This window comes from Hippoglossus stenolepis, chromosome 18 (genome assembly GCF_022539355.2).
Source record: "Hippoglossus stenolepis isolate QCI-W04-F060 chromosome 18, HSTE1.2, whole genome shotgun sequence".
NCBI classification, from domain to species: Eukaryota; Metazoa; Chordata; class Actinopteri; order Pleuronectiformes; family Pleuronectidae; genus Hippoglossus; species Hippoglossus stenolepis.
In genome coordinates this window covers 7,359,132-7,386,679 of record NC_061500.1, presented here as the reverse complement: position 1 = coordinate 7,386,679, position 27,548 = coordinate 7,359,132, and the positions used below count along the sequence as shown (strand labels likewise).

Sequence of the window (27,548 nt, the reverse complement as noted above, 5' to 3'; positions counted from 1 at the left end):
TGTGGTCATCTACAAATGCTATTTAAAAAGTAGCAGCGTATGCGACTTAAGGTCTGAGAACAAACAAGTCTATAAGAAGTACATCCTCTTCTGTTTTCTGCGGAATTTTTCACTCACAATGACGCCCTCAGTCACATGTGGACAAATATACAAGCGTTCTCACCAAATGAAGTGAAGGGTAACTTTAGACGTGTCTCAACCTCTCACATTCCTGTTTCTTATCCCCCGGCTCTCTTTATGTAGATCAAAAGGACAGACATCAAGTCTTTCTGTCACCTAACCCTCTTCCACCCCTACTCTTCTTCCAGTGTCCCCTCTATTCCTCTCACTCAGACACTCATCTTGCATAGTTCAGATTTTTCTCCTTTCAGCTAATTCATGTTATTTCTTTAATCTCTGACTGACATGCTCCTTTTAATTTTCTCTCACCGTAGTTTAGTTTTTTTCTTTTTAACCTCCCTGCCATCACCTCTTTTCTCACTTCTCTCTCTCGCTCGCTCCCTCCCTACTCTTTTCCTCTCACTAACCCCCTCCATCTCTCCCACCCCTCCCTCTCATGGTGTGGCGGTTCCTGTTGCTCTTGTTTTCACTTCCCCACTAGTCTGGTGCGTGGGAACCAGCGTTTCTGCTGCAGTAGTGTCTACGTCTGAGCCTGAATGTGTGTGGTTCTTTAACCGAGTGTGTGTGTGTAAAGGTGCTGAGGTGACTGTGTTTGTGCGTATGTTGGTGTCAGTATGTTTGTCAGATTTGGTTTTGACTGTATGAGTATCACTGTATGTGTGTGTGTGTGTGTGTGTGTGTGTGTGTGTGTGTGTGTGTGTGTGTGTGTGTGTGTGTGTGTGTGTGTGTGTGTGTGTGTGTGTATCTCTCAGGCAATCTCTGCTATCTCAACATGTCTATAAAAGGCCAGTACAGGACATCTGATGGAAATGTGCAACCCAACGGAAGTGTGTGTGTGTGTGTGTGTGTGTGTGTGTGTGTGTGTGTGTGTGTGTGTGTGTGTGTGTGTGTGTGTGTGTGTGTGTGTGTGCGGGCATGGAAAGTATAGATGCAGCAGTCAGTGGTGGGGATAGGATATGGTTGAATAAGGAAACCATGATCCCCAACTCCACCCTCTCGCCCCTGCATCCTTCACTTCGTATTTTGAGGTTAGAAATAAACATATCTTGTACTGTGGATAAACCATTAACAAATGTGTTTGATCAATGTATCAAAACAGACGGTTTATTCACAAATTAGTATTAAATCATGTTCACATGCTGGATCAACAAAACTATATTATTCTCAGATGAAAAATCACAAAGTGAAACTAAAAATACTGTAATGTAACAACAATGCTGGTTTTTAGCAAGTCAATACTTTTGGGCGGCAGTTAGATGGATTTTCAGCTGGAATACGAAAATATGGCCAAATAACTAGGAGCTGGTGCATTCGTAAAATGAAAATGGATGAGAATAAAACTGTATTTTACTTTGCTGTCAACTATTTACTGAAAAGTTCTCCCACTTCACTTGTCATTAAACGTTCCTCTATGAATTGTCCAGTTCATCTTGTGTGGACGGCCTCTGCCACATTTATGTTATTTCATATTTTTAAAGTGCACCAATGACCCCAGGCTTAGATCCCGGGCAATATTGTAATGTCTGTGCATTGATAGACGTTTATAAAATCCCTCGAATTTCTGAGCCAGACTTTCTTTTAAATCATAAATAAAAAAGCACATGCTGTTTTTTCTCCACGTATACATTGTTCAAATATCCAGACAATGACAAATACACATGAAGCCCTCCTACATCACCCCTTTACTCTTGGGGTCTCCATGGTGGACACACATTCCTTTGCATCTAAAATCTCTATGTGGCCCATTGATACACAGACACAAAAATTAACCCTTTGCCTGCACCATCTTTACACAAGTTTGTGGTTAATCTCCCTCTTCATCTCCTCTTCTCTGCCCTCATGACATTCATCGGTGGTGTGAGTGCATGAGGGAGAAGCACAGAGAGACAAAGGGAGAGAAACGAACCCATCCATTGCTAATCACAGAGCTCTACAGTCAGATAACAAAGGGGTTAACTTCGCCTGGGTGGGCTGTGGAGCAGCCCCCAGGGTGAAACACACACTCTCTCACTCTGTCACTCACACCTATACACACAAATCATGACCACCTTAATTTGGCATGAACTCTAATCTGACTATTTCCGTGCAATATTTAACAGTAATCAACATTCAAATAAAATTGTTATATTGCATTTTATAGCCTGCATCCACAAGGCAAAGTGTTTTAGGGTCCTCATTCGTTTGGATCTTAAAATTTTAGAAAAGACACTTTTAGATAATATTTTAAATATTATATTCCAGGAAAATGATCACATTGAGAAGATTAAGTAGGGTCTTCTGATAGTGGTAATTTCCATACTTTAGTTTTTAAAGCAGACGGCACGCCCTGGTCAAGGCTGTAAAAACAATCATATACATCACAGCATAAAGGTTTTGCTCAACTCTACTGCCTGAAGTACACTTCTGGGAAAGATCTGAGGTAGAGCTGCTACTAGAATGATTTTATAGTCACATTTGGTCTTCCTTTGGTCATAATATATCAAAGCGACTTCCTCTTGAAGTGAAGGGAGACCAATAAATAGTGAAGGTAGGTGGGTGCCCATTTGGCCATTTGGCCGTTCCAGACAGTGTTTTGGTGCGAGTGTGTTTGTGCCATCATGATGTCATCAGGTCAGGAGGTCTCATCAAGGTGGTCCAGGTTTTCAACATTTTGTGTCTAACGCAAATTCACCCAGTGGCATATCTTGACACATTTAGGGCCCCCTACTAGGAGCATACCAGAACACCCAAGTTAAGAAAATGACCTCACAATCACCACTGCTGCTACCACACACAAACATAGCCGTCGGAGAACACACAGGTTTCCCTAAACAGCCACCCAGGGAGATGTGTCTACTGGTCAGGTACAGTAAATCAAACCTTCGATAGTACCTGAATTACAGTAATCCTGGTTCCTTTATATAAATCCAGTCACACAAATGTTTCGGTTTATAAAAGAAGGAACATGATATCGAAAGGATTTTGAGGACACTTATAATTGAAATTATAAATAGTTTCATTTCCAGGTATAACTCTCTAGCCTAGTTAAACTTAAACTTATAGAATTTTACTGCGTGGTGAAACAATTCTGAAGGTTTATTTACATCTATCCTTTTATCCCAAAATGTCAACAATGAACACAGGTCTTGTCTGTGGTGGAAGAAAGCTAAGCAATGTAACCCAGACATCCCTCTTTCCAGGAACATCCTCCAGCTCCTCCTGGGGGTCCTGGGGGACTCCCAGGCCAGATGGGATATGCATTTTCTCCAGTGTCTCCTGGGTCTGCCCCGGGGTCTCCTACCAGTTGGAAATGCCCAGAACACTTTTACGGGGAAGCGACCAGGAGGTTTAATAATTACACTACCAAAGTGCCTCAGCTCAGCATGAAGGTGTTGCAGCTCTTACTGAATGTCCGAGCCCCTCATCCCGTCAGTAAAAGTGAGCCCATTTTAGCTGTGTTAATCTCCAATTTCTTCCACACCCACGTCACTGCCAAAGCCAAACCAATCTGCCTGCTTATCTCTCACTCCATCTTAACCACAGTTAAATACGACCCCAAGACCCATTCCCACAGAGGTGCAAACTCAGAAACGATCTCCCCAAGGCAACACTGGAAAAACAAGCCCGAGGCTGTATGCATGCGTTTGATTCTAGTGAATATAGAGATTTGCCAAACTAATGAATATCAACTGTGTGGAGAAATGATTCCACTCAGTCAAAAGAGCCAGTGTTTGTAGCCAGAGTTTGGCGTGTCAAGGCCCTCACCTTTGTCTGCTGCAACCACTGACAACACTTCAAACAAACAAGTACAATGGAGGGTTTTTTAAAAGCCTGTTTCTCCATTTCCCCATATCGTTTATTAATTTCTTCCCCTTTCTTTCAGGATTACACAATACACCACAGCCACCACACACTTTGTTATCATAATTAAGGAACTTATCCAGTTCAGCAGTATTTCATAATCACAGAACTAATGGTTGCGTAAAGGAACTGAAGCATTTTCCTCTTTCTGACTAAAAGCTTTCGTGTATCCAAACATCAGCTAAATATATGTGGTATGAAACACGGAATGATTTTGTAATCCTGTGCACGGACGTAGCCCTCAATCAGTGTTTACCTCTTTGGAGCCAGCTGTCTATCATCATCTTCCTTCTTTCCTATTTGATCTGCCTGTTCGGTCTTAGACCTACTTAAGCCCAGCTCTACCATTTACATCGCAAAAGTTGCAAAGAAAGAAGATTTCAGCTGTGATAACTACTCAAGAGATTTGCAATTCCGTCTTTCAGTACAGTTGTAAATTGTTTTTGCATCGGATGTGTGCATGTAGTAATGATCACTTTAGTCAGAAGAACAACACCCAACAAAGGTGAGAGCCAGCCTGAAGTTTCCTACCTGGCAGCGGCTGAATATATCGCTGGGAGTGGGCTGGACGTTGAAGTGTCTGAGGACTCGGACAGCCTGGTCTCTGGCCTTCTCTGTGCATTCTAGGGACATACAGCGACCCTCACCCACCTGGGAACGCAACTATAAATATGGGAAGACAGAGGCAATGCATGTAATTTAACAAAATAACAAAAGCGTATGCAACCAACATGCAAAATGCATTAGTAGTTGTAAACTTGAAATTGGTCTCTGACGTCACATGACTTATTACTTACACTTTGGAATGGTTGTCCACATGTGAGTATGACACGGCCTTCAGCTTGTGCTAACTGACACACAACAGAAACACATCAAAACAAATTAATAATACATTTCTGATTGTGTTTAATTGTATGTTCTCAGTCCAGACTCATAATTCACCCTTGCGGCTTCTCTGTGATCATCAGAGTTCTCCAACATGATCACATCGACTCCTAGACAGCGCAGGTACCTCCCAAGTCCCTGTAGCATGTTGTCGCACACCACCCGCAATTGCTGGGGCAGCAGAGGGGGGTATTCTGAGGGTTTCTCGCCACACAGGAGGCCTTTCTCCGTGTCAGAGCGAGGGGGACTGACCCTTTGAGCCCCCTGACATTCCTAAATGGACAGAGACAAAAATGTGATACTTAACTGATCCCCACAGGGGGATTTTCTTTTCACTCGCATCACAGTGCAAGGAGGACAAAGCACAGGGTGAGCTTTAAAAGTGCACCCCTGGAGCTGATAGGAACTGCTGAAGAGTCTCAGTCAAACCCACATTGTCCCTCCCTGCAGGTCGGATCATTCGAAAGATACAAGGTTATTGCATATCTAAGAGATGTTAAATATATTAGCATAAAAAGGAGTGGTTCAAATTCATGACTGCACCCTGTGAAAAGGACTAAAGTTTGGAAATTTAGTTTGCACTTGAGTACCTTTCATTAAAGATAAACACCCTCCTTAATTTACCTATATGTGTTTCACAGGCTCCCTATTGATTCAAAATTTAACTTTTGACAGGAACAGATTTGAACAGATGTGTAATAAAGCAAAAACCATACAACACTTTTTCAGAGTCAAACCCAAATGGCCATAGTCGGGTCAAGCACAGGATTAGTCACAAATGGATTCTGGCTTCTCCATTTTGGATCTCATAATGAAAGATTTCCTGATATCAACATGTCATGCTATAGATATCTATCTAGAAAAAGTAGTCTTCTTCTATGTTTTAACTTTATAGGAACCTTGTGTTTGTCTTTAATTTATCTTCACAGCCTCCACTTCAAAGCATTTGGTGTTAATAGCAACCACATTAAAATAAATGAACTCTGTCAATGGCATCAGTCGCTATGAAGAAATAGCAATTGACCCCTGACCTCTTCGAGGGTCTGTTTCTTCTGCTTGGCCAGTTTCTTCTTCTGCGTCTTGTCTCCACTCTTCTCTGACTGGCTTGAAGAAATGCTGCGCAGGTCAGCCGGCAGGCCGTAGCATGCTGGGTTCCTGGAGAGGACTGAGTACACATCCAGCAAACAGTAGGCATCTGCCACTAGAAGGAGAGGAAGAAACGAGAGAGGGAAAAAGAGAGAAGGAGGGGGGGGGGACGTTATTGGTTTGTGGTTCATTGGGGGGCAAACAAAATAATCTGTGATATTCTATAGTGAAGAGAACAGTGACCATCTGTCTCCCTGTCATTGTGTGTCCGTCCATGTGTAATAACTTACCTGCATATCTAATTTGGCTGATGCGCAGTGGACGTTTCTCCCAGTTGGACATCTGCTCTGTCTTGTCCAGGGGCTTTCCCAGGACCTGTTGTACCAGCAGACTGAGGCCTTTCTCTGCAGAGTCTGCTCCGACCAGCACCTCTTTAGGGCCATTCTGAGTCCTCTTGACCTTACTCCTCTGAATCTACATACGGAATTATAAACTTTTAGTTAATTGGCATAGTACAATCTTTGAATTGTTTTAATTTAAACCTGTTTCCATGGATGCAATTATGAGTTTTTTTATCGTAAATTATTGTATTACTTTACATGTTCTACAGGCTCAAGGAGAAATATTTGTCTTCACTTTTCTAACAGTCCCTCCCTTCTTATGTCCTGCAACAACATCCTGTTTCAACCGGACATTCCTTGTGATTTTGCAAAATATGTCTTGCATTCCTCCTGTCCTGCAACATGCAGCCTGCTCCAGCAGATGGTGAAGAAACCTCATCAGTTACTGGACCTTGTTGCCATTTCCACATTCCGATCCCCCCCTCAGAGACTCTGAGTTCAGCTACATACATCAGACAAACTGCTGGGCCACAGCAGTATATGTACCAGGGCTAGCATCCAAAAATAGCAAAGAACAGCGTTCACTGTAACGACCCGTTACAACCTCTTGTACAGTATCCCTGGTTGCATTGGACACAGTGGTCGTAAACATAGATGCTTGTTGAACTGAGCCTGCTGGCATGTTGCCTCCAGGAGTATCGATAACCTGACTTGCTCTGAAACTCACAATAGTTTTGCCTTTGTCTAAAGCTATAAATATTATACATGTAGAACCATGTGTGTGCTAAACTTTGTTATAAAATTTGAAATATAACGTTATTATCAAACAAGTTTTTTTATTTTTTATTAATCAGAAACATTACACCACTACTAATTAAAGAAAATCAAGTGTCTATATCTTTTCTATTATTGCTGTAATTCCAACCGCTGAATTTAATTTAAAACCCTTTGAATGACAAGATAACTTTACCTTTTGGTGTACACTGAGAAGATCGAGCACCCCCTCCATCTTCAGTGGCTCATCTAAAAACTGGTGCCAGGTGGCCAACAGACACTTGAGATCCCCAGACATTCCATAACCTAAATTGAAATAAAAGGAGAAATGTGAGCAGCAAAAGCATTTAGAGAAAGGCCTTGAATAAATCAGATTTAGACTATTTCTTACCCAGTTTAAGGACATTTCTCTCCGAGAACAAACTCCTGATGAAACTCAAGGTATCTGGGTTTTGACAGAATCCGTTTGCACAGAGGTCCAATAAAAAAACCTGGTCAGTAACTGCAAGCTGTATCAGGGCCACTTGCTGAGTTACGATGCAGCCAAATGTGGGCTGCCACTCCATGTCAATACCCACTACACCACCTTCCTTGGAAAGGATAAAGAAAGAATGATTGGTCAGCAACAAAAATACATATTTTTTAAACAGATTAACCACAAAATAATAAGAATACACTAATAACACAAAAAAGGGGCTAAAACGTCCTTTTCTTTATTTATCCTGTTTTATCTCTATACCTTCAGCACAATGTTTCGACATCTCTGGAGAGCTTCTGCCGTGCCCACGAAGGAAACCTTGTCTTTGGTGAGTGGCACCTGGTAGAACCTTTGACAATGATGCTGAGATGATATCCACTCCTCAGTTTGTGCTGAACCACTCGGACATATCTGTCTGAGCAGAGGCGAGAAACTTGTGTTATTGTGAGTGTGCACAATAAAATGATAAATAGACAGAGAACAAATCAGAATGGACAGATTGTTTCATTAGAGAGAAGGAAAGGGATGGAAAGAATCAAATAAAAGCTGATAATGTGGAATGACTCATCTGTCACAAACCACATGGAATTGGATGGTGTCTCAATGAAATATGGGAAATGTGGCCACAAGGCGTCGTCAAAGTAATCCAAGCTTTGGAAACAGTTTCAACCCCCAATAAATCTAATATTTTATCCCACACAATCAATGAAACAATAACAACAGACATAATTTGGTACAAATTGTTTGTTAATAAGATGCTGTCGAACAGCTTTGGGTTTAAAGCTATAAATCAGTAAACACAATGTTCTGCAATGCACTTCAGCGATAACACTTTAGGGCTTCAACTATTCCTCTTCATATTAGAAAGTACAGCTTGTACATACCTGCAAGTTGTATAATAGGATACATTTATTTTGACCAACTTACTGTAGATCAGGTGGTAGGCGCTGCTGTGTTTCCCATACCCCGAAGGGAAGTCGATATCTGGGGATGTTGTACTTCAGGGACCACTGAGAGGCTTTCTGGAGACCATAGTACTTCACCAACATCTCCACCAAGAGTATCTGCAGCTCAAGGTCATCTGCCACTACACTCTACATATAAATAATACACACATACAACTAATGTTAAACTTCTGTAAATTTAATGTGCAGATTATCCACACATCGTCGTGTCAAGACTAATCTATAAACACAACTCACCTGTACGTGGTCACTCCAGTTCTCCTCTGTCATGCTTTTCTGAAAGAAAAATATAATGAAATATAGATGATTGAAAATGCCAGAAAGGGATTTGGCCTTTAGTGAATGGATTGATACGAAGGTATCTCCTCTGTACCATATCTTTTTAAATATCGCACACTTCATTCAAGTCTCTGCTTGTCTTTCACCTATATTCTGTAATAACACAGAAACGCTTCCCGATGAATCAAAGGCTGTTATTTATTCAAAGGACTGATTAGTAGTTTGAAGACCTTTCAGTGATAATTGACAGTTATGTGTTAATTTGCATTTTCAACAGACGGAAGCAACACTGCCAACATTCTCAGTATGGTCTCAGTTTGTGACAGTGTGAAAGTGTGTACCGAACAAGAAAGGATATTTATCTTTCTATCAATCTATCACCATTATTACATCCAGTTCGTACTAGCCTACTTATCTACCTGGTGTATGTTATGACGGTAAATGAAATTTGAAAGCGTGCTGCATCACTTACCTCCACAAACCTCTTGTACATGAGGAAACGCAAAGAGTCCAGTCTCCTCTTGTGAAGAGCATTGGGATACAGACCTGGGTCAAAAACACAGATCATAATCTTTTCTTCCATAAGAACTCAAACACACAGTTCACGAAAAACTGCACACATGCCTCATCACACACCTTGGTCGATGTTGAACTTCACTGCAAGTCTTAGGATGTGTTTGGCAAGCATTTTGGGTGCAATGAGGCCCATGTTGTGTTTGGACAGGGAGAGACGAGGGAACTTCCTGTGAAAACACACACAATCATGTTTAGATTTATACATTTGCACACTGATGCCTACATGTACAACATAGGCTCTCATACATTCATGCACGTTCCATACTTGTTTATCTCTTCTACACTGAAGCTGGGGTGGCACCAGGAGTCCAGCAGTGTGACAAGTTGCTGTTCCAGATGATTGTGGCCCATGACGAAGGACTCTGCCAGTGGCAGCTTATCCTGCAGGATTAACGGTATGCACATCTGCAGAGAAACATTTAAAATAACCTTGATTCAAGATTTAAAACAGGATAAATTAAGATATTACAAATTTAAAGTGTGCTCATATATTCAACACAAATGTTACTTGGACCAATGTGCTGCAAATATTTGTCTCACCTCCTCCATATTCACTTCCTTCTGCAAGTTAAGCTTTATGCAGAGAACAGCTGCCTGTGAAAATAACGAGAGAGAGAAATTCAGTACAATTTAAAAACAATGTACGATTAGTGTCAGAAATAATTTGACTTCTTATAGTTTTGCCTGAAATCTTTCTGCCATAATAAATGGCCAATGTCACGCCACCTCTTTGTAGCAGCTGAGAGCCTGTAGCTTCACAAAGTGCAGTCTGAGCACGGCTGGGTCCAGGGAGCCGAGGTGATAGATGTTTATGAGGCTCTCGAAAAAGCTGGCCTGGGGTTCCGCTGGTAAACGCAGAGCACGACACTGGAGCTCCAGTGCTTGCTGCTCTGAGAGTGAACTCATGGTGACCTGGTGGCGAAACAGAAAAAGATGAGGAACAGAAAAAATTACAAATATTTCTGAGAATATATTTTTACTTTATACAAAGAGTGTTGCTGATACAGATTCTTCAGACAAAGTCACTTATGAGACAATGGAACTATGATAACTAATCTCGCTGTTGTTGTAGTCGTGGTAAAAATCTGTGTGGCCATGAAGGTGGCAGGAAGTTGGCCCATAGTTAATAATGGCAACAGTGAACTAGCCTGACCAATAAAATTCAGCCGATACAAGCCTTTCACATATGAAATATATGTGAATATAAGATACGTTTGCCAACAAGTGCTGATATGAAATCTTTTATTTTACAGAATAAACAGTGCATGTTGTAAACAAATAAACGTGTTCTTAATTCTATATATTTAGTTATTTTTGTGTTTTTCTTTTTATTCATAGTTATTTGTGATAAAGTTTATGGTTAAACAGTAAAATATCCATCCCCAACTACATTTGTCATAATGGTTTGACAACGACATCTTGGGAATAATTGCCAAATGTTTACATATCGACCAATATGTCAATATTGGAAAATTTTACTCTCTAATATTGGTACTGGTATCTGCCCCCAAAAATCCCAGTTAACTTGGACTAGACTCTATGGTACAGTTCTGCAGTTACTTTGATGAATTTCATTTACCTGAGGATGCTCCTTCATCCACCTCTGGAATTCCATGAGGATGTGGTGGCCGAGGGTGTGGCTCCGGCCCCTCTGTCTGCCCGGACAGCCCTCCACGATTGTTAGCAAGGCCTCCAGAGGCTCAGACAGCATGGGAAATCCCTGGATGGCTACCAAATGGAGCTATGGGGGGGAAAGAGAGGGAGGGAGTGGTGAAAATGTAATGTCCGAGAGGAAAAGCTTGATGCATATAACCTTACAAATTTATCTTTTTAATCTTGTTTTAAGGTTGTTTCACTCAAATCTGAACCCTTGTGTTTGTGAGTCATTCCTATAAGAGCCATGCAGTAATCCCCGTAAAATAGACTACAAACTTAGAAACATGTTGGAGGGAATTTCAAAAGAATCTCTAAAATTCTCAAAATGTTTGAGAGAGATGCTCCTTTTGAAATGTACAAAACTGTATTTATTTGATTTGGTTTTAACAATCATGTTAGAGTGTAATATGAAAGGAAGTACCCAGGTGTAGGAATCTGAAGATATTATGTGTTCCTCTATTTTCTAATAAATCATCATCTGCGACTGAGTCACAGTTGTAGGTAAAACGATGCAACTGGAATGGGAATTTTTAGACATAAAAGTATGAAGAAAACGATCTAACTTCCCTCTCTGTGCCCGGCAGACACTGGCTTGTGACACATTTAAGTCTCAAATTAAGAATGCAAACTCTGGCATAACACATTTCCTACATGAGAAAAATAATATCTGTGTGAGAATGCTTCGCGCTATATCTTAATTTGCAAAACAGATGTCATCCACTCAATATCCTCCTCACACAGATCTCAAGTTCATTCAGTGCAACGCAAATTCCTTCCTTCCTACAGACAGACACTCTGGTTTCCTCATTAACACACACAGACACACATGCACGCATTCACACACACTGGTGAACTTTACTTAAACATGGTCCCCCTCTCTCTCCCTCTCTCTCCCTCTCTCTCTCTCCCTCTCTCTCCCTCTCTCTCTCTCTCTTCTTCCTTCCTGTGCAAGTGTTTCTTGTTGAGACACAAAGACTCCCGTCTCTCTACCTTTGTAAACACACTAACGCAATATTGCATGTGTGGAACTGACACACGCTGTGAAAGTGACTCTTACCGTCAGCAGATCTTTCCGGTTCCATAGTTCGTAGAGTTGGTCTCTCAGCACGGCAGGGTCAAGACCTGTGGGATCACACACACACACACACACACACACACACACACACGCACACACGCACACACACACACACACACACACACACACGAGGTGAAGTTTCACTCTGACCTTTGAGCTCTGTCAACCTGACGAGGATTCAAAACCTCTTGGCCTCTGTAGTACTTTAACGTTTGAGTTAAAAAAGGTTAGTCTACGTATGTACAAAGTGGATCCTTTGCGTGATCTACCATTTACAGGTCCACTTTATCCCTATAGCACAATTAACATTTTTTGTTTTCATTGTCTAACTCCTCCACACTCCTGCCTGGGGACAATAGCATTACATTGCAGTGTTTCATACAAGAATAATTCTGAAATCCACTATGTTGATTTGCCCTTGCTCTGAAAGACTGGTCATGTTAATAAAATGTAAAACTTGTTGCCAAACCATACCTTGTTTTGTGTCCAACCTAAATCTTAGCTTATAGGTAATGCAATATACTGGAAATGTTGTTTGTTAAAACAGGCATAGCTGAGTAGCCATTACGTCAAATATTATTTCTTTAACAGGCACAACAGAGCAGCCGTAACATCGGATTAACAGCTGAGGCTGGTTGGAGAGTAGAGGAGCGCGGCATTAGCTCTGCATTCCATCTGAATCTGCAGCCAAAATACTCAAGAGAAGACTCTTACAGAATATTTTTTGGGAAGGCCAAAAGGGGAGATGTGTACATGCATCGTGTTACACGTTTTGTGTCTATCTGTCTGTGCGTGTGTTCCACTGAGTCTTCCCAAAAGCTTCAGCTTCTTTCTCTGTCGCTCTTGCTGTGTGGGCTCCACCGTACCTGCCCCCCTGCCTCCCTCCCTCCTTCCCAGGGCTAGTTTTCCTGTTCTCCTCTCCCGCCCCGCAGCAGCCTCTCTCGATTCTGTCTCGGATTTCCCCAGGAAAGGGCTATGCGGTGGTCATGGTGTAAAAAATACAGCCTTCCTGATGCACAGCCTGGGAACGCAGACCAAAAGGCTTCTCCCTTTCTCACTCCACCTTGGCCTCTTTCTTTACTGCATCTGTCCTGGTATGACACTTGTCTTCCATATAATGTCTCTTAAACATGAACTTTATCTGCCTAACAACCTAAGTCAATTTTTTGTCTCACTTCCATGTTGGTCGTTTTTCAGAGTTTCTCTTCCTTCCTTCTTATTTTAACATCACAAGAAAGAAATAAATCACCTCCTTTATATAACAAACACTGAATCATTTCCTCTGTGATTATTTTCAGTTGTGCCATACCAGTCTTTTGCAAGGTCTGACCCATTTAGTACAAACCATGCATTATTCACATTGGTGTCAGTCATTTTCAAAGTATAAAGCCATTTCATGAATGTCCTTTTTCCAGAAAATCTGTGGTTTTACTTGATATGAGAATCTATGGTCAGTTAATTAGACGTTGCATGAGAAGACGGCTTTTATTTTAGAAAAAAGATGCTCAATTGTTGCCGGTCTTTCAAAATAACTACATTCAGTATCTCACCATGATGTCACAGCTTTGACAGCCACAATAGAGCGTGCCATAGAAAACGGTCAACAACAGCAAGGACCGGATTTGTAGCAAATACACTGATGTGCAAAAACATTGAAAGGGCCTTTAATTTCAAACATCTGAATGACAAAGTTGCCTTTGCTGTTTCTCTGCTGTTATAAATCCCACTCCAGCCCATTCATCCCGCTAACGAACATGCGTACGTGCACAGGGACTCACACAAACACAAACAGCACAACCCACTTCACTCCAGCCTTGCCGTTTGAGTGAGGAGAGGATAGTGAAGTAGCAAAGAGGAGAGTAGAGGAATGTGCAGCAAGTAGTTTCTTTATAATCTTGAATGGTGGGTGAATGACAGAGCTGGAGGCTCCCCATTCATTACAACATAATAACCCCATCACCACATACAAATACATGGACACACATACAGTACATGCACTCACTCAACTCTGGGAATTACGAATGTTTTTCTTTACTCTTTGATGCAAGAGAATTTGAAATATGAGAAGAAAAATACTATGTTTTCGCTAAGTGGATTTTAAAGTAATCTAACACTAACCCTGTCTCCCACTCTTTACAAAATAATATAAGTCACACTTAAATTTCAGTAAAATTAGACAGAGATTAAATCCACAGGCAGGTCTAACAGCCTGTTGCCAGGCAGCTGCCAAAATAAAGGAAACACAGAGATCAAGTGTCTAAATGTGGCATTTAGTGTCACTGCAGCCACCAGTGTGACTTGGCAGAGGTTGCGCAAGTGGCTCAACTGCCCTGGAAGGATGCCACAACATTCCCCTACAAGTGCTTCTTTTCTCATTTGCTGTTGTAGGTGCTGGAAAAAAAGGTGCTATTACTGAATCTTGAAAATGAGGAACATGCCAGCACTCACAGAATTTGATTCCGCTTTTGTATGTTAATTACCTCTCCAGAAGTGACCCACTACAGCTTGTTTTCCATACCAGTGAGAACTGACACATACTTATAGCCTCTACAGGGGGGGGGGGAAACTATGATGATGTCGATATCATTGTCAACTATGAGCTCCTTGTGTCCAGTGGTAATGATGCCAAAAATAATGTGTAAACAAAGCTTCAAACCACAGATGATTCAAAGTTAGTAACTATAAAGTGGCAACACAATTATTTTCATACTAAATTCAATATCTTCTTTTGAAATGAAGACAAACTACATTCAACACTTGCAGTTAGCAGCAATCAGCAAATTGGTCTGAGATACCTACAGTGTTTTTTACTTGTTTTTCTTTGATCTAAAACGTACAGTATATGATTTCAAATGCCTAATAACCACAGTATAAAAGCTTTGTTACCTGACCTTAGTGACATTAAAGTTAGAAGAGAGAGTGCATTTCATTCCAGGGATTGTTCCTGCAACTTATGCCTCTCTGTACCCATCATGCTATTAGAATTAACCATCATATATTCTGCATTATAACTAGAGAGATGTGTGTGTAGAAAAAACTGTGCCACAAACCTGCTGCATGTGGAGCCTGAGGGTTCATTTCTCTTAACAGGACCAGTGTGCTGCTGTCACTCTGTAGAAGAGGATACACAGAACAATACAATGCGGTAAATAAGAGGTCTCCACCACATTTGCTCAAGTATATATAACTTATAAGTAGGGATACTTTCATTTACAAAATGGGTAGATCTGTATCTGTTTTATTATTGACATATAGAGGAAATAAATACCATTTCAACTTCACAGACCCCAAGGAGTCATTTTAAAGTCTTGTCTTGTTTAACCAACCGTCCATCACCCAAGGACATACAGTTTACAATGATATAGCATTTTACAAAAGCAGAAAATATGTTTTTATGTATGAAATTTAAAGGAAACTATGAATTGATTATTTAAACGACTGTTCATTATTTTTCTGACAATCAACATACTTTTGCAGCTTTACAAGCATGTAATTATGTGCCATAATACAGTAAAACCTTTAGACTGAACTAATAGGTCAAGATATGCCACCCTGCATTGTGTGTTTGTATTATTTTGTTGTGAACTGTGTTGGGGAGCAACTTCTTTAAACTGATGTCACGGAAATGAAAATAATATGAATAGAAAATGAGGAAGTGTCTCGTATAAATATTAAAACAACAAAGAAACTGATCCAACAACTCATGATTATATGAACCAGTTTTGCAGATATCATGGTTCCTTCATTGACACCACAGACTCTATGTCTCTGATTGACACACACACACACACACACACACACACACACACACACACACACACACACACACACACACACACACACACACACACACACACACACACACACACACACACACACACACACACACACACTTGTGGGAACAGTGGCCTGAGAAAGGGCAGGAAGCCAGCTGGCTATGAGACTAGATTTCAGGCTGAGGATGTTTTGTTATTCGGCCTGAAGTCTGGTTGTTTCTCCCTGTCTGAATGTCTGCGGGCTCTAGAGGCGGGATTTGGCATCCAGCACTGTCCTGGCACTGGGATGGATGAAATGGAGGAAGAGGAAGAGCACCTGCAGTCAAAGTCTCCTTTCCTAACCACTATTCCTTGAACCCGATGGAATATGTCACGGGGTCAAGGAAAGATGTGAAGGAGAAGATGTAAGGCGTTAGGAAAGGAGAACCACTGTGCGGAGAAAATCTGACTCCACTTACAATCAGCATTTTTGTTTCTTCAAACAAATTTATTTATACCAGAAGATACGCACAAAATGTTCAGTGTGCTGACAGTTATAATAAAGTTCTGTAAAACAGAAAGTGACACATCCTGAGAAAATATGTTTTCAGTTTATAAAGAGGCAACATTTAATCATCACTTACTCACAGGAAATAACAACTAAACAGATTAAATTGAAAATCAAAATAAAACAAACAGGACTGAAATGTTGAAATAATGTAATAATGTGAGGAATATACGAGGAGAAAACCTTAAATAGGCGAAGGATAAAATGATTGTGTCCATTCCACAATCAGGAGATTCAAATAACTTTTATACAAGTATTTAGAGAATAAGAATGAAACCGCTGTTCTGTTTTTTTAAATATTTTCTCCTTTCCTTTCATAAAGGATGGTCCGATGTTTCCTATGCTTAAGGAGATAAATTAGGAAGCATTGAAGCTCCTTTCCTCATCATTTAGAGAATTTGAACAGCTCTTATTATGGCGGCCCCTGAAATACTTCCGGGTGAGTTCCGAAAGCAAAAATGACTTTTCCTTTCGCTTTTGTTATCTTCTATCCCCACCTAGTGGTTAGGAAAGGAAACTCCCTACTTCCTCAGTGTTAGACTCCCATGCTAACCAATGTTAGCTTGTCTGATCCATCCACTGAGGTAAAGCTCATGATACCTGACAGCATGTTAATGTCGAACCTCCTGTAGTTATTCTGCTATAACAGCTAGCTCAACCCCGCCATAGTGATTGTACGTTAGCCAGTATGGGAGGAAACCTTAAACATCGCGACTCACTTTAAGCTAGCTCACACACATCGATGCTAGCTTTTCCTGTTGTTCTCCAACGCACAGTCGACTTTATTTGTGTTTTTCACGCGTGTCAACAAGCGACATGTATTTAATGACACTGCTGTGGTGCTATATTATCGATGGGAACGCACTCACCGTGTGCTACTTCCTCCCAGTGAGCTCCTGCCAGGTAAACTGGTGCCAAAGTTTCTCCAGTTTAGCTAATGTGGTTGAATGGACTTTGGTGGTCCACTTTGTGTGCCCTCGGAAAAACCTGTCAGGCAGCTTTTACCCTCACACTGGACACAAATAACCATAAATTACAGGATGTAATAACTAAGTCACGTCTCAGCTTTAACACTAATCAGTGCAGATGGATTTTTGGGCTGAGAAACAGTATATACTGAAAATTAAGCTGCCTCTAAGTCGGAGAGTAGGGCTACATATACCAATGCATTATTCTTCATCTACTACTTATTTTCAGAGAACGCTGTCATGCAAGTAAAAATAACTTACCGCCCCCTATTGGTCTTGTTTACATTCTACTTGTAGTGACTCATTTTTCTTACCTTGAAATATTTGATTTTACTAATATTATATGACCAGATTTATACTTATATACTTATAAATGCTGCCAGACTGTCAACATTACTGCCTTTACTTTTTTTTAAATATTTTTTATATCTCTAGTTCTATATTTTAAATTTTATTCTTGCACTGTTTACACTTTTTTTTTTACATCTGCTGTACCGTAATTTACAGGCTATCTCTAATGCACTACTTTGTATAGCTTCAGTTATTTATCTTTAAATCTGTATTAAATTTGCTTTACTTAGGTTGAACTTATTTATTATGAAAAATATTCAGGTAACAGTCAGGCTTTCGATTCGAATCCAAGGCCTATATGAGATAATATATCTTACATAAAAATAAAATGAAATAAAAGTGTATGTATAGCCTTTGTAATAACATTTTAATTATTTACATCAAGCAACAACAAACCCATTCTGGCCACAGCGATATTTATGTATTCAGTTTTTTTGTTTAATCATTTACAAACATAATTTATTTAATGGTGGCCCTTTTAAATGTATTAACAGTTATTTTTTTACCTCTACCATGACTGTTTTGGGGGGATATTTTTTACATCTGATGCTGCCCAGGGTTCACTGAGTTTAATGTTAACTCAAGCAAAACCATGTATTGTGTAATAATAATAATAATAATAATAATAATAATAATAATACATTCATTTGAAATAACTTTGTCACGTGGGTCAAACTTGTTTACCACGTGCCCTGTGGGTCACTTATTAAAAATAAACGAGCGGTCCCAGCAGGAGTCAGTGTAGTTATGGCTGTTGTTGTTGTTTGAGGAGCTAACGTTGTTATTTACCGGAGCTGCTCCTTCTCCTGCTCCTTCTCCTTCCCCTTCTCCTTCCCCAGCCGGACCCGCTGACCTCTCGTATAAAACGTGGCTGACCGCCCAGCGCAGAAAGCAGCTCTGCTTCTGATCTCCTCCAAGCCTCAGCTAGCATCTGCTAGCTAGCGCGTCCCTACGGCGGAGCTAACGGCTAGCAGTTAAGCAGTGATGGAGTGGCGGGGCACCGGAGCCTCGGTTTACCCCGTGGAAGAGTCCGGCGGTGACCCAGCTTCAGCAGCCAGGGTCCACGGGGGTGTTTACCCTCACCGGCAGGTAATGTAGTCTGTGTTGGTGGGAGACGTGTGTCGTATCCCAGCGGTGAGTTAACGGGTTTAAAAACATGCTAGCTAGCTAACCCTGTTGGGGGATCTTTGCAGTGAGTTTGTGCTGAAGTTCACAGCTTGATAGTTGATAGCAACGTGTGGGCAACTGCTTGGTTTTCAATAGCGTCTTGTTTTTGTTCTGTTGCCCAGTTTCTATCACTTTAAAGTGGCGTTATTATCTTAGTTAGCTTGTTGTGTTTGGTCGGCCAACATCAGTGTTCATGCTTGAGTCAATGCTAACCTGCTAAAAACACAGATCCACTTATATTCTGTTTAACCATAAGGTGAACGGATCACTGGCAATGTCTCCATGTTGTCAGGCCGCTGCTAAAATCAGCTCTGGAAAGAGATCATCCCTGTTTGGGCTGGTTGGTGAGATCAGAGGTCAGAACTGGACGTGAAGCAGCAGCTCACAGTCCCTCAGGTCCTGCATTCAGTCTCTGACACTGATGACAGCTGAGTGTGGTTGCTGTTGGGGACCAGATAAGGTCTTTGGCAGTTTGGGTAGCCATGAAGCAACGGACAGGTTTGATTTTATTTATAGACCTCTTTCCCCACCCTGGTCCTAAATAGAACATGGTTGTGGTGATGAAGGCTTAAAAGCCAATTGGCCTTAGTGTGTGATTCAGCCACAGTTTGTTGTTGTCAGCTGTTCACTCTGAAGATAGATGGAAAAACTGGGATTGAGAGGAACGTTTAAAGTTGAGCTCCCTGTTGACGAGAAACCAATGAGGTATAATCCATCTCTCCTCTGAAGGAAGATCTTTTTTACCTAGGATCCTTTTGCATATTTCTTTAAAACAGTGCAGACTGATTGCATTTGAAATAGCAAATTTGTCTGAATTCTGAAATGTCTTTTTTCATTCAGCACACTTTTCTCAATTCTGCTCATACGAAGCATGGACATCATGGATTAACTAAATCCCATCAACTGTAGTCTAACGATGAATTAGCCTCTGGGGGCAACAATTCATATTTCCGTTTAGCAAACACTGTTTAAAGTCTGACAAGTTTCTTTTATAACACAAGTAGGATTCTTCTCCACACGATACTTTGTGTAGCTGTCTTAGGTCCAGGCAACAATTTGATGAATCTCAATTAACAGCTAGCTACTTAGGAATCTGTTTATAGAGATTTTAACTAGCTTGACTAATTTGATTGAGTCACTGACGGTGTGTTCCTTTTCTTTTACCAGACACCATCCTCACAACTTTGTGACTGTCCAATGGCGTCTCTGTGCCAGAGCCAGCAGCGCTGTGTTAAGGCCTCAATTGTCTCCAGCTGGAGACTGGCTGAGGCGCAGGAACAGCTATGTTCTCTAGGGGTCCACAGCTCCGAGTCCCTGGAGCAGGAGCGTGCTCGGACCCTGGCCTGTCCCACAGAGCTCACACACACGGAGGAGGAGTGGCGCCGCAAGGAGAGCATGCTGGGAGGTCAAGAACCAAACCGCAGTCCTGTGCTCGGAGCTGTCGGAAGTTGGGATGTCTTTGATAAGGTAGCATTCATTGTTTGAAGATTTAAAGACGAGAGATCCATTTTGCTGTTGTGATTTAACATTTTCACATATTTTCCTGTGTGTGACGACTGTCTGCTCACCATGTAGTAACGTTTTAATCTCAGTTATGTCTTCCCTCTCTTACAGAGTATAATTAATGCCCAAATTCAGCCTGTTGAAATGGACCAGGACAAATGCAATACGTTTCTCCAAACGTATGAGAATGAGCTCCGGCATTTTGGTAAGTCACACACTAAATTAGATAGTTTTGCCTGCAGATAAATGGTTGAAAAAGCCTGTGACTACATTGTTTTCAGTTTAATAATATTCTGTCATTTGGGACTCAACCTGTGGCTTTAAGATTCTTACAAGTTAAGACAAGATTTGTCCTCCAGCTTCACTGAAAGAGATGATGTTTAATTTTCAGATGCATATTTGAATGAACAGGACAATGTTTTGGGCCTTTTATAAAAGTGTTTTAATATTATAAGTGATTACAACAGTTGTTTCATCAGTAATTTTATTGTTTTAAGGACCTTTTAAGTCTTCATATAACAAACTAACATGCTTTGTTTACATTTTCAGGTATGTTGAGGAGATGGGACGACAGTCAGCGATTCCTTGCACACATGCCTCAGCTCATCTGTGAGGAAACAGCCAACTACTTAATACTGTGGTGCATGAGACTACAGCACGAAGGGGTAATGTACAGATGAGATTTTGTCTTTTTATCATCAACCACTCTTAACAACACCATCACAAGACCAAAGCAAATGATCCATTTATCCCGATAACCAGTAACCATTGTTTATATATTATGATCAAGGATGTGATTTCAAGAGTTTTGTTAATAAACTGTAATGTGTTCTACAGAGAGGTGAATCAGTTATTTAGCATATCCTCATTGATTGATTAGATATTGATTCAAATAGACAATATTCAGCACATTTGTGAACATAACTCCATATATTTGAATACCATCAGACTGTACATGCTTCAAAATTACCACAACGTTAAATCGGCATTCTTTAACACAATTTTAGCAGAAATAGTATATTATAACCTTCATGAATGGAGGATTTATTTCAGGATTGTTGTGCTAGACTGAGTTAGCTAGTCACATGTTCATTTTAAGAAAATGCAGTGTCACATTGAATGCTGAAGTCTAGACTTTACACAAGTGATTTGAAACATGACTCAACGATTTGAGTGCTTTGAAGGGGTGACCTGTTGAGACACACAGGCTCAGTGAAGTCAGTTGTTTTTTTAACGCTCCTGCAGAAGGAAGCGCTGATGGAGCAGGTGGCGCACCAAGCTGTCGTCATGCAGTTCATCCTGGAGATGGCCCTGAACTCTCAGCAGGATCCCAGAGGCTGCTTCAGGCAGTTCTTCCACAAAGCCAAAGTAAGCGATAAGATACTACCTACCTCTACTTGTGTACCTACTGTAGGCTTTCATACTGCTGGATGCTGGGACATGAGACATAATAGATCAGCGGTTAATTTAGAAGGCCACAAAGGAAAATAGCTAAAAAATGCTTTACACTTGAATTCAGTTGTTTCTGGAATGGAAACTGGGAGGCAACATATGTTGTTCTTTGAATATTGTTGTCTTTAATGCTTTACAGGAAGGACAAGAGGTTTACTTAGAAGTCTTCCATACAGAGCTCGATGCCTTCAAACACAGAGTTAAAGAATATGCAGTGAAGTGTAGAGGTGATACCCCCAACAACACTGAACTACAGAGCAGTGGCACAAACTGCAGACTTGACCCCAAAGACTCCTTGGACTCTCCAGTAAGTGTTCCTCACTTTTCCCCATTGCTACTGAAACAAAGGTTACAGAAGTTACTGTATTCTTCTTGGATATACTTTTCTTAATACAAACAATGGAACATGTCATCAAGAACAGCAGTCTCTCCTAACCCTTAAACTAATTATATACCTGATAGATTCTTTATTTTAGGGCAAGGATTTAAAGGTTTAGAAGAAGTCTAGTGTGAAAGTGGCCACACTAGACTTACAGACATACAGGAATACTGTATGCCATTTGGCCACTTTTAAGCCACAGGCTTTTCTAATCTGTAGTTTGTAAGAAGGAGAGAATGAGGCCCTCCCCCCTTCTGTTGGCCCCTCAGTTTGACAAGTTGCCAAACATCTACTCACCAGAGAAAAGAGAGAGGAAAAACTCCTCTTCTCCTCCCACAGAGGAATGTGATCAAGCTTGAAGCTGGTTTTGCTTTTGGAGTTTTGCTGTTTTCTTTTTGCAGCGTCTCTCTTCACCTCAGCTCGAAGTCGAAACCCCTGATGAGGGATCAGAGGAGAACATGCACACGAGTAGCTTTTCTTTTAAAAGAAAAACACAAGGTTGTGCCCTCACAGATTTGCTGTAGGTCGTGATAAAATCAAAGCACAGAGCATTTTTTTTTAAAAATCTGAATTTCAGCGTCAGCTCAGATTTGAAATGTTTTAGAGTCAGAGTGCTGTTACATCACTATTATAATCCTCTATAACCTGACAGCAGTATGTTAATCCCCCAGAGTCTGTCGCTCTAGCTCTGTTTATTTTGAACTATTTGTGATTTTGATATTTGCAGGGCTTCACCTGTCATTGGTTGACTCTCATTTGAACCCTCTTCCCTTTGTCTCCCTCCACCAGGTGGCAGAGTACCCTATGAAGCGTTGTTTAAAGGCAGGGCTGTGGACAAGCGCAGGAAGGTGGACAAAGGACGACGCCACAGAAACAGAGGACATACGCATGATGGAGACCTCCTAATGATTGACTCCAGCTTTTCTTCCATCTCCATCGTCTCCCTGTCCAGGAACAAGAGTTTTAAGCCCTCCTTCGACAGCAGAGCAGGCTCGTGAACAGCAATACAGAGCAGGAGTTAACAGAGACATGATCAGTATTTAATTTTTCAGTGCAGAAAATAATGTTTTACTGATGACAGGTTTTCTGTTAGCACATCACAGGCGTCTGGCTATTGGCTCATGCAGTGTCTTTTGCCTGCTAAACGTATGCGTTGCTCAATAACAATGGTTTTACAACCCTCTCATTATCTAGCTGGTTATTGGCTGGACTGGCCACGGTCCAATGCATCATCTGTGAGTGAGGGATAGAAATAAGTTTGTGATCAAGTCACACCATTGGTCGGCTGGCTGAGTTTTGGAAGTTTCCTCATTGGCTGCTCCTGAGAATTGTTTCTATCATTTAACACACTTTCTTTGTCATAAAAGCAAGTAGTGACAAATCTAGGCGACTTCTTGGTCAAACCACAGTTACTTGCCCCAGAAGAGAGCTGCCAGTGTTGACCTGTGGGTTGACCTGCATCTGCTCTGTTCAGTGAGTGGCAGAGAGGAGCAGCACTTTTATGCCCAGGCGGAGGGCGTGTGGTATGTGAGATATAAAAGCTGCTTTTAAAGCTGCACTGCAACCCTGTACATTACCCAGAGAAACTGAACGCAAATGTCTGAATCAGTCGAACCGGACGTTAAAACAATTTTACTCGATAGTACAAAGTCTGCGTAATGCGTGACTGAGCCGATGAGCAAACGGATAAAGAACTGAAAGCAGCTGACACTTGGCAGAATGCAAATATTACACGATGACGTCATGATTTAATTGGTGTTCCACAACAGTTTTCAACTACGTCCACAGTTTCACACAAGGTCCAACCATCTCATAGGTTCTGACCTAATTTAGTTTTCACTTCTCCTGAAACAGAGAAACATCCTCGTACAATTTAAGTCCAGACAACAAAAATAAAATAAAACCATTAAAGTCTTTCTCAGCAAAATGTCCGAAGCAGAAGTTAGGTTAGTGGATGTGTTGTTACAGGTGCTTAAAATGAAACATGGAAAGTTTGAGAGACTCTTGACTGCCAGATGAATGGATTTGCCATCAGTTACAATCCAGAAAATTGTATTTGTAGAGTATTTCAAACTAGATTTGAAGTGATATAAAAAAAGTAAAATAATCAAACATTACTCTATCTGGTTAAGACTGGGCCTCACATCTTAAGGATTTGTTTTACACAAGACTTCTTTTTTTAATTTTTAAAGTGGCTCACTACAGCTGGACTTGCTGACCTCATGCTAATCTGCAGTTTGAATGTATTTAATGTCTGAATCTCTGACATGAACAGGCAGTAAAGATGCTCCAGTTGTGGTTACCTGGATGTTCCCTCCCCTGCCTTCTTCAACTTAAGATACCAGAATGAAGGTACAGTTGGTTATAGATCAACTCTTCTGGAGTCGTTCACATTCACCCCGAAGGCTTTGGCTCGTTCAGGCTCACAACTGATCTGCATGTTAAGGAGTTGCACACAATCTCAAAGGTCTCTCAGGCTCACAGTTGGAGGAGGATCTAAAATGCAGTATGTGTGGGTGGCACAGGTCACTCGGTTAAAACAGAAGATGGTAATGTTTGGTGTAAATGTTTTAGAGCAGCTACATGTGAGTGTTTGTTGCTACATATCCAGTGTCAGAATTAACAGCTGTTCACCGGCCAGTTTAGCAGAAACGCTGCAAATTCAAACCTTCAAACTTGTTGGAACGGTGGAAAGCACCTAAATGTTAGCAATGTATGTGTATCACTACCTAGCTCTCACTGAAGTTAGCATGCTAACCAGCTAGCTCAGGCCCAGCTGGCCTATCTTCACAACTTTCCAACAGCGACTCTCTAGCGTCCAGTCTGTCCTGAAGAAGAAGTGCTAAAGCCCTTTACAAGCGCCCATCACCACCACCCGCTTCCTGTAAGAAACTCTGTTCAGCGGCAGAGTAAACTCACATATTGCACCTTTAACTTTTACTTGGCTCTTGTCGTACGTTATTTTGTCAACACCTGTTGCAGTTCCTTCTTTTTAGCCAGAAAAGTTACAAAGAGTAGCCCGACTTGTTGCTCAAAGTGAAGCAAGAGCACCAACGTTGAATAAAATAGATGTTTTATCTTACAACACAGCTTTTACCAATTTTGAAGGGAGTTTGTCAGAAACGGTGTGGCCTTACATGGTTTGCTCTGAACTCTTTGCTAATTAGCAGTCTTTGTTTTATTCAGAGTTTTAATGTTTAAGGTTCTTCCTAGTGTTGTCTGGAGAGGCTTAAGAAGCTACTAAAGTGAATCAGTAATCCAACTTGAAGCTCGTTTACATCTGCCATTAATGTGCATCTGTGGCATTCAGATTTTATTTAGAAAGTGTGTAGGTAACATTTAAACGGTGTATTTTTCACTCTATAAACACAATTGTATTCCTACTGGGAACCAGAATACAGCATCACTTGCAAATAATTTAAGTTTTCATTTAACAAACAACAGAATTCAACTTTCGATATACAGTATTTTAAAAGGGATCGGTGTTGTGCACTTGACTGTTCTGACTCTTATTGTTATGTTTCCATTTATTTTAGCTGCTGGTTATAAGGCAAAGACAAACACTACACTTAAGACAACATTGCACACTAACCCTGTTAGAAGTGTGAAAGTTTATGTTTGATACAACATGATAACCCAGCATTTATTACATGACAAGTTCAGATTTTGATGCACATTAATACATAATGTGACAGGAACGAGATCAACCCAATTTTAGTTGTAAGTGATGATAAATGATTCACATCCAGGTACTATCTGTGTGCCAGAGCCATGGTAATGGAAGGTGTAAAGAGAGCAATACATTTGTCACATAATTTATCAATTTAATAATTCTCCTTTGGAATTATTTTCCATTCGGTTCATCTTATTTTGATATTTCTGCCGAGGCACAGGTGATATAATTTAACCTTGACTACACTAGATAAAGTACAAAACATGCCAAATTCTGTTTTATTTTCCTAGGTCTGTGTGGGCTTTGTGTATTTATATTTTCTGTGGTTCAGTTATGTTCTAGAGTAAAACGTACTTATATTTTCTGTACCAGCTTGCTGTCTTTTACCCAGCATCCGAAACAGAGTCGCAACCACAGTTGTACCAAGTGCTCTGTGCAGACTGTTGTCAGTGTGTGTGGTTTGAGTTGGAGTATGAAGGGGAGGAATAAAAGGGCTGTGTTCTCCACCGAGAAACCTTGACTATATATTTGTGTGCAGAAGGAAGCTCTCTGCATCTGAATGTCCTGCACTTTAAAAATTAGCAGTTTTTACTTTTGTCTTTTATTTTTGTTGTGCTCCCAATCATCTAGAATTGAATCAGAAACTCTGAACGTCTTTTATTTTACAAGTAAAGCTTTGACCAGCTTGTGGTTTGAATTGTGTTATTTTTGTTTAGTTTTAACTTGTGTTTTTACTGTCTTCTTTTTGTTCAGGGGAGCTTTTTCCACATTCATTAGGCTTCCAAGGAAGTGTCCCTTCAACAATCCTGCTCTTAATTTGATAAGACAAAATAACAAATACAGTAAGATTTTTACTAGACTGCGACATTAGGAATAACCTCCCATGCATTAAAGAACAATTCATCACAAGCTTCTGTGTGATGCATCGTTGATTCTGCAGTGAAACATGTGAAAAGCACCATAAATACTGTCAACGCAAACCGGTAACGTGAGCAGTGATGTTAAAACCATGTGCTGTAGTGGACTTTGATGTTTTTGTTTCTTTCTATATGGTTCACATTGACTTGTCAACTATGCAAAACAACTGTTGGGCTTAAAGTGCTGTACTTAACCTGTGGCCAGTGTCTCTGGAGTCTTTCTACAGTATATCCTGTGTTTTTGACGTTATCAGCACAAAGTGTAAAATTGGTATCTGTATCTCTGTCAGTCAGCGCTAAGCTTTTAGGAAAAATCTCGGTGTAACATTTCTCCACTGACGGCAGGTGGCAGTGAGATTTGGCTTCTTGTTCCACTGTAAGAAACTCAAATATAAAACCACCAGTGCTAAATATTCTTATCTTGTTGTCAACTGCTACAGTTCTTTGTGGACCTGCTGCAATAACAATTCAATGGAGCTGGCATTTAAAACGTGAGGAATTGAAACGGCTTTATAACTTCATGTCTCAACTGATTGTCAAGTTGTATCGTGGGTAATGTAGGCTCCAGGTTTTGCTAAGAAAGAAAAATGTGTGGAATAAATAAATATATGGATCTGTGGCATTGATTTCGATACTTCTGACACTCAAAATCATTCATTGAAACATTCTGGTTCGCAATATTACACTTAATACAAAAACTAGCATGAGAGCTTTAATGTAATTCATGATAAATACTCATG

The 27,548-nt window shown here is 40.6% G+C and overlaps 2 protein-coding genes across 5 annotated transcripts in view; one reads left to right on the top strand and one right to left on the bottom strand.

Moving 5' to 3' along the window:
* Positions 1-17,568, bottom strand: part of exd3 (exonuclease 3'-5' domain containing 3) — a 37,287-nt gene extending 19,719 nt beyond the window's left edge. Inside the window, exons 1-19 of one of the 2 annotated variants that reach the window (XR_004698882.2) lie at positions 17,268-17,568; positions 15,126-15,186; positions 12,058-12,122; positions 10,924-11,085; positions 10,071-10,256; positions 9,885-9,938; positions 9,610-9,749; positions 9,405-9,511; positions 9,241-9,314; positions 8,727-8,765; positions 8,452-8,618; positions 7,786-7,939; positions 7,438-7,636; positions 7,243-7,352; positions 6,222-6,405; positions 5,877-6,046; positions 4,903-5,118; positions 4,758-4,811; positions 4,492-4,623 (exon numbers count right to left, since the gene is read on the bottom strand). Coding sequence is in view for 1 of the 2 variants with exons in the window: in XM_035184640.2 (XP_035040531.1) it covers positions 4,492-4,623; positions 4,758-4,811; positions 4,903-5,118; positions 5,877-6,046; positions 6,222-6,405; positions 7,243-7,352; positions 7,438-7,636; positions 7,786-7,939; positions 8,452-8,618; positions 8,727-8,765; positions 9,241-9,314; positions 9,405-9,511; positions 9,610-9,749; positions 9,885-9,938; positions 10,071-10,256; positions 10,924-11,085; positions 12,058-12,122; positions 15,126-15,153 (2,241 nt within the window). In the remaining variant the exon portion in view is untranslated. The remainder of the gene's footprint in view (positions 1-4,491; positions 4,624-4,757; positions 4,812-4,902; positions 5,119-5,876; positions 6,047-6,221; positions 6,406-7,242; positions 7,353-7,437; positions 7,637-7,785; positions 7,940-8,451; positions 8,619-8,726; positions 8,766-9,240; positions 9,315-9,404; positions 9,512-9,609; positions 9,750-9,884; positions 9,939-10,070; positions 10,257-10,923; positions 11,086-12,057; positions 12,123-15,125; positions 15,187-17,267) is intronic. The other variant, XM_035184640.2, reaches the window with a different exon arrangement.
* Positions 17,569-18,419: 851 nt separating this feature from the next.
* On the top strand, positions 18,420-27,427 carry cdc37l1 (cell division cycle 37-like 1). 3 transcript variants are annotated; one of them, XM_035185099.2, is made up of 7 exons: positions 18,422-18,806; positions 20,052-20,351; positions 20,499-20,592; positions 20,937-21,052; positions 21,633-21,755; positions 21,979-22,146; positions 23,008-27,427. In XM_035185099.2, the coding sequence occupies exons 1-7, from the start codon at positions 18,702-18,704 to the stop codon at positions 23,122-23,124; spliced, it is 1,023 nt and encodes a 340-aa protein (XP_035040990.1). In that variant the 5' UTR covers positions 18,422-18,701; the 3' UTR covers positions 23,125-27,427. The 3 variants fall into 3 exon arrangements, with proteins under 3 accessions (XP_035040993.1, XP_035040990.1, XP_035040992.1); XM_035185101.2 differs by lacking the exon at positions 18,422-18,806 and adding an exon at positions 18,852-19,589; XM_035185102.2 differs by lacking the exon at positions 21,979-22,146 and having other exon boundaries at positions 18,420-18,806.
* Positions 27,428-27,548: the final 121 nt, after the last annotated feature.

What these genes read in the sequence shown, in the direction of transcription:
- cdc37l1 (XM_035185099.2), top strand. Translation starts at nt 18,702, where the DNA reads ATGGAGTGGCGGGGCACCGGAGCCTCGGTTTACCCCGTGGAAGAGTCC. An exon ending in GAATGAGCTCCGGCATTTTG is followed by an intron (nt 20,593 to 20,936) that starts GTAAGTCACACA and finishes TTACATTTTCAG; the next exon opens with GTATGTTGAGGAGATGGGAC. An exon ending in TGAGACTACAGCACGAAGGG is followed by an intron (nt 21,053 to 21,632) that starts GTAATGTACAGA and finishes ACGCTCCTGCAG; the next exon opens with AAGGAAGCGCTGATGGAGCA.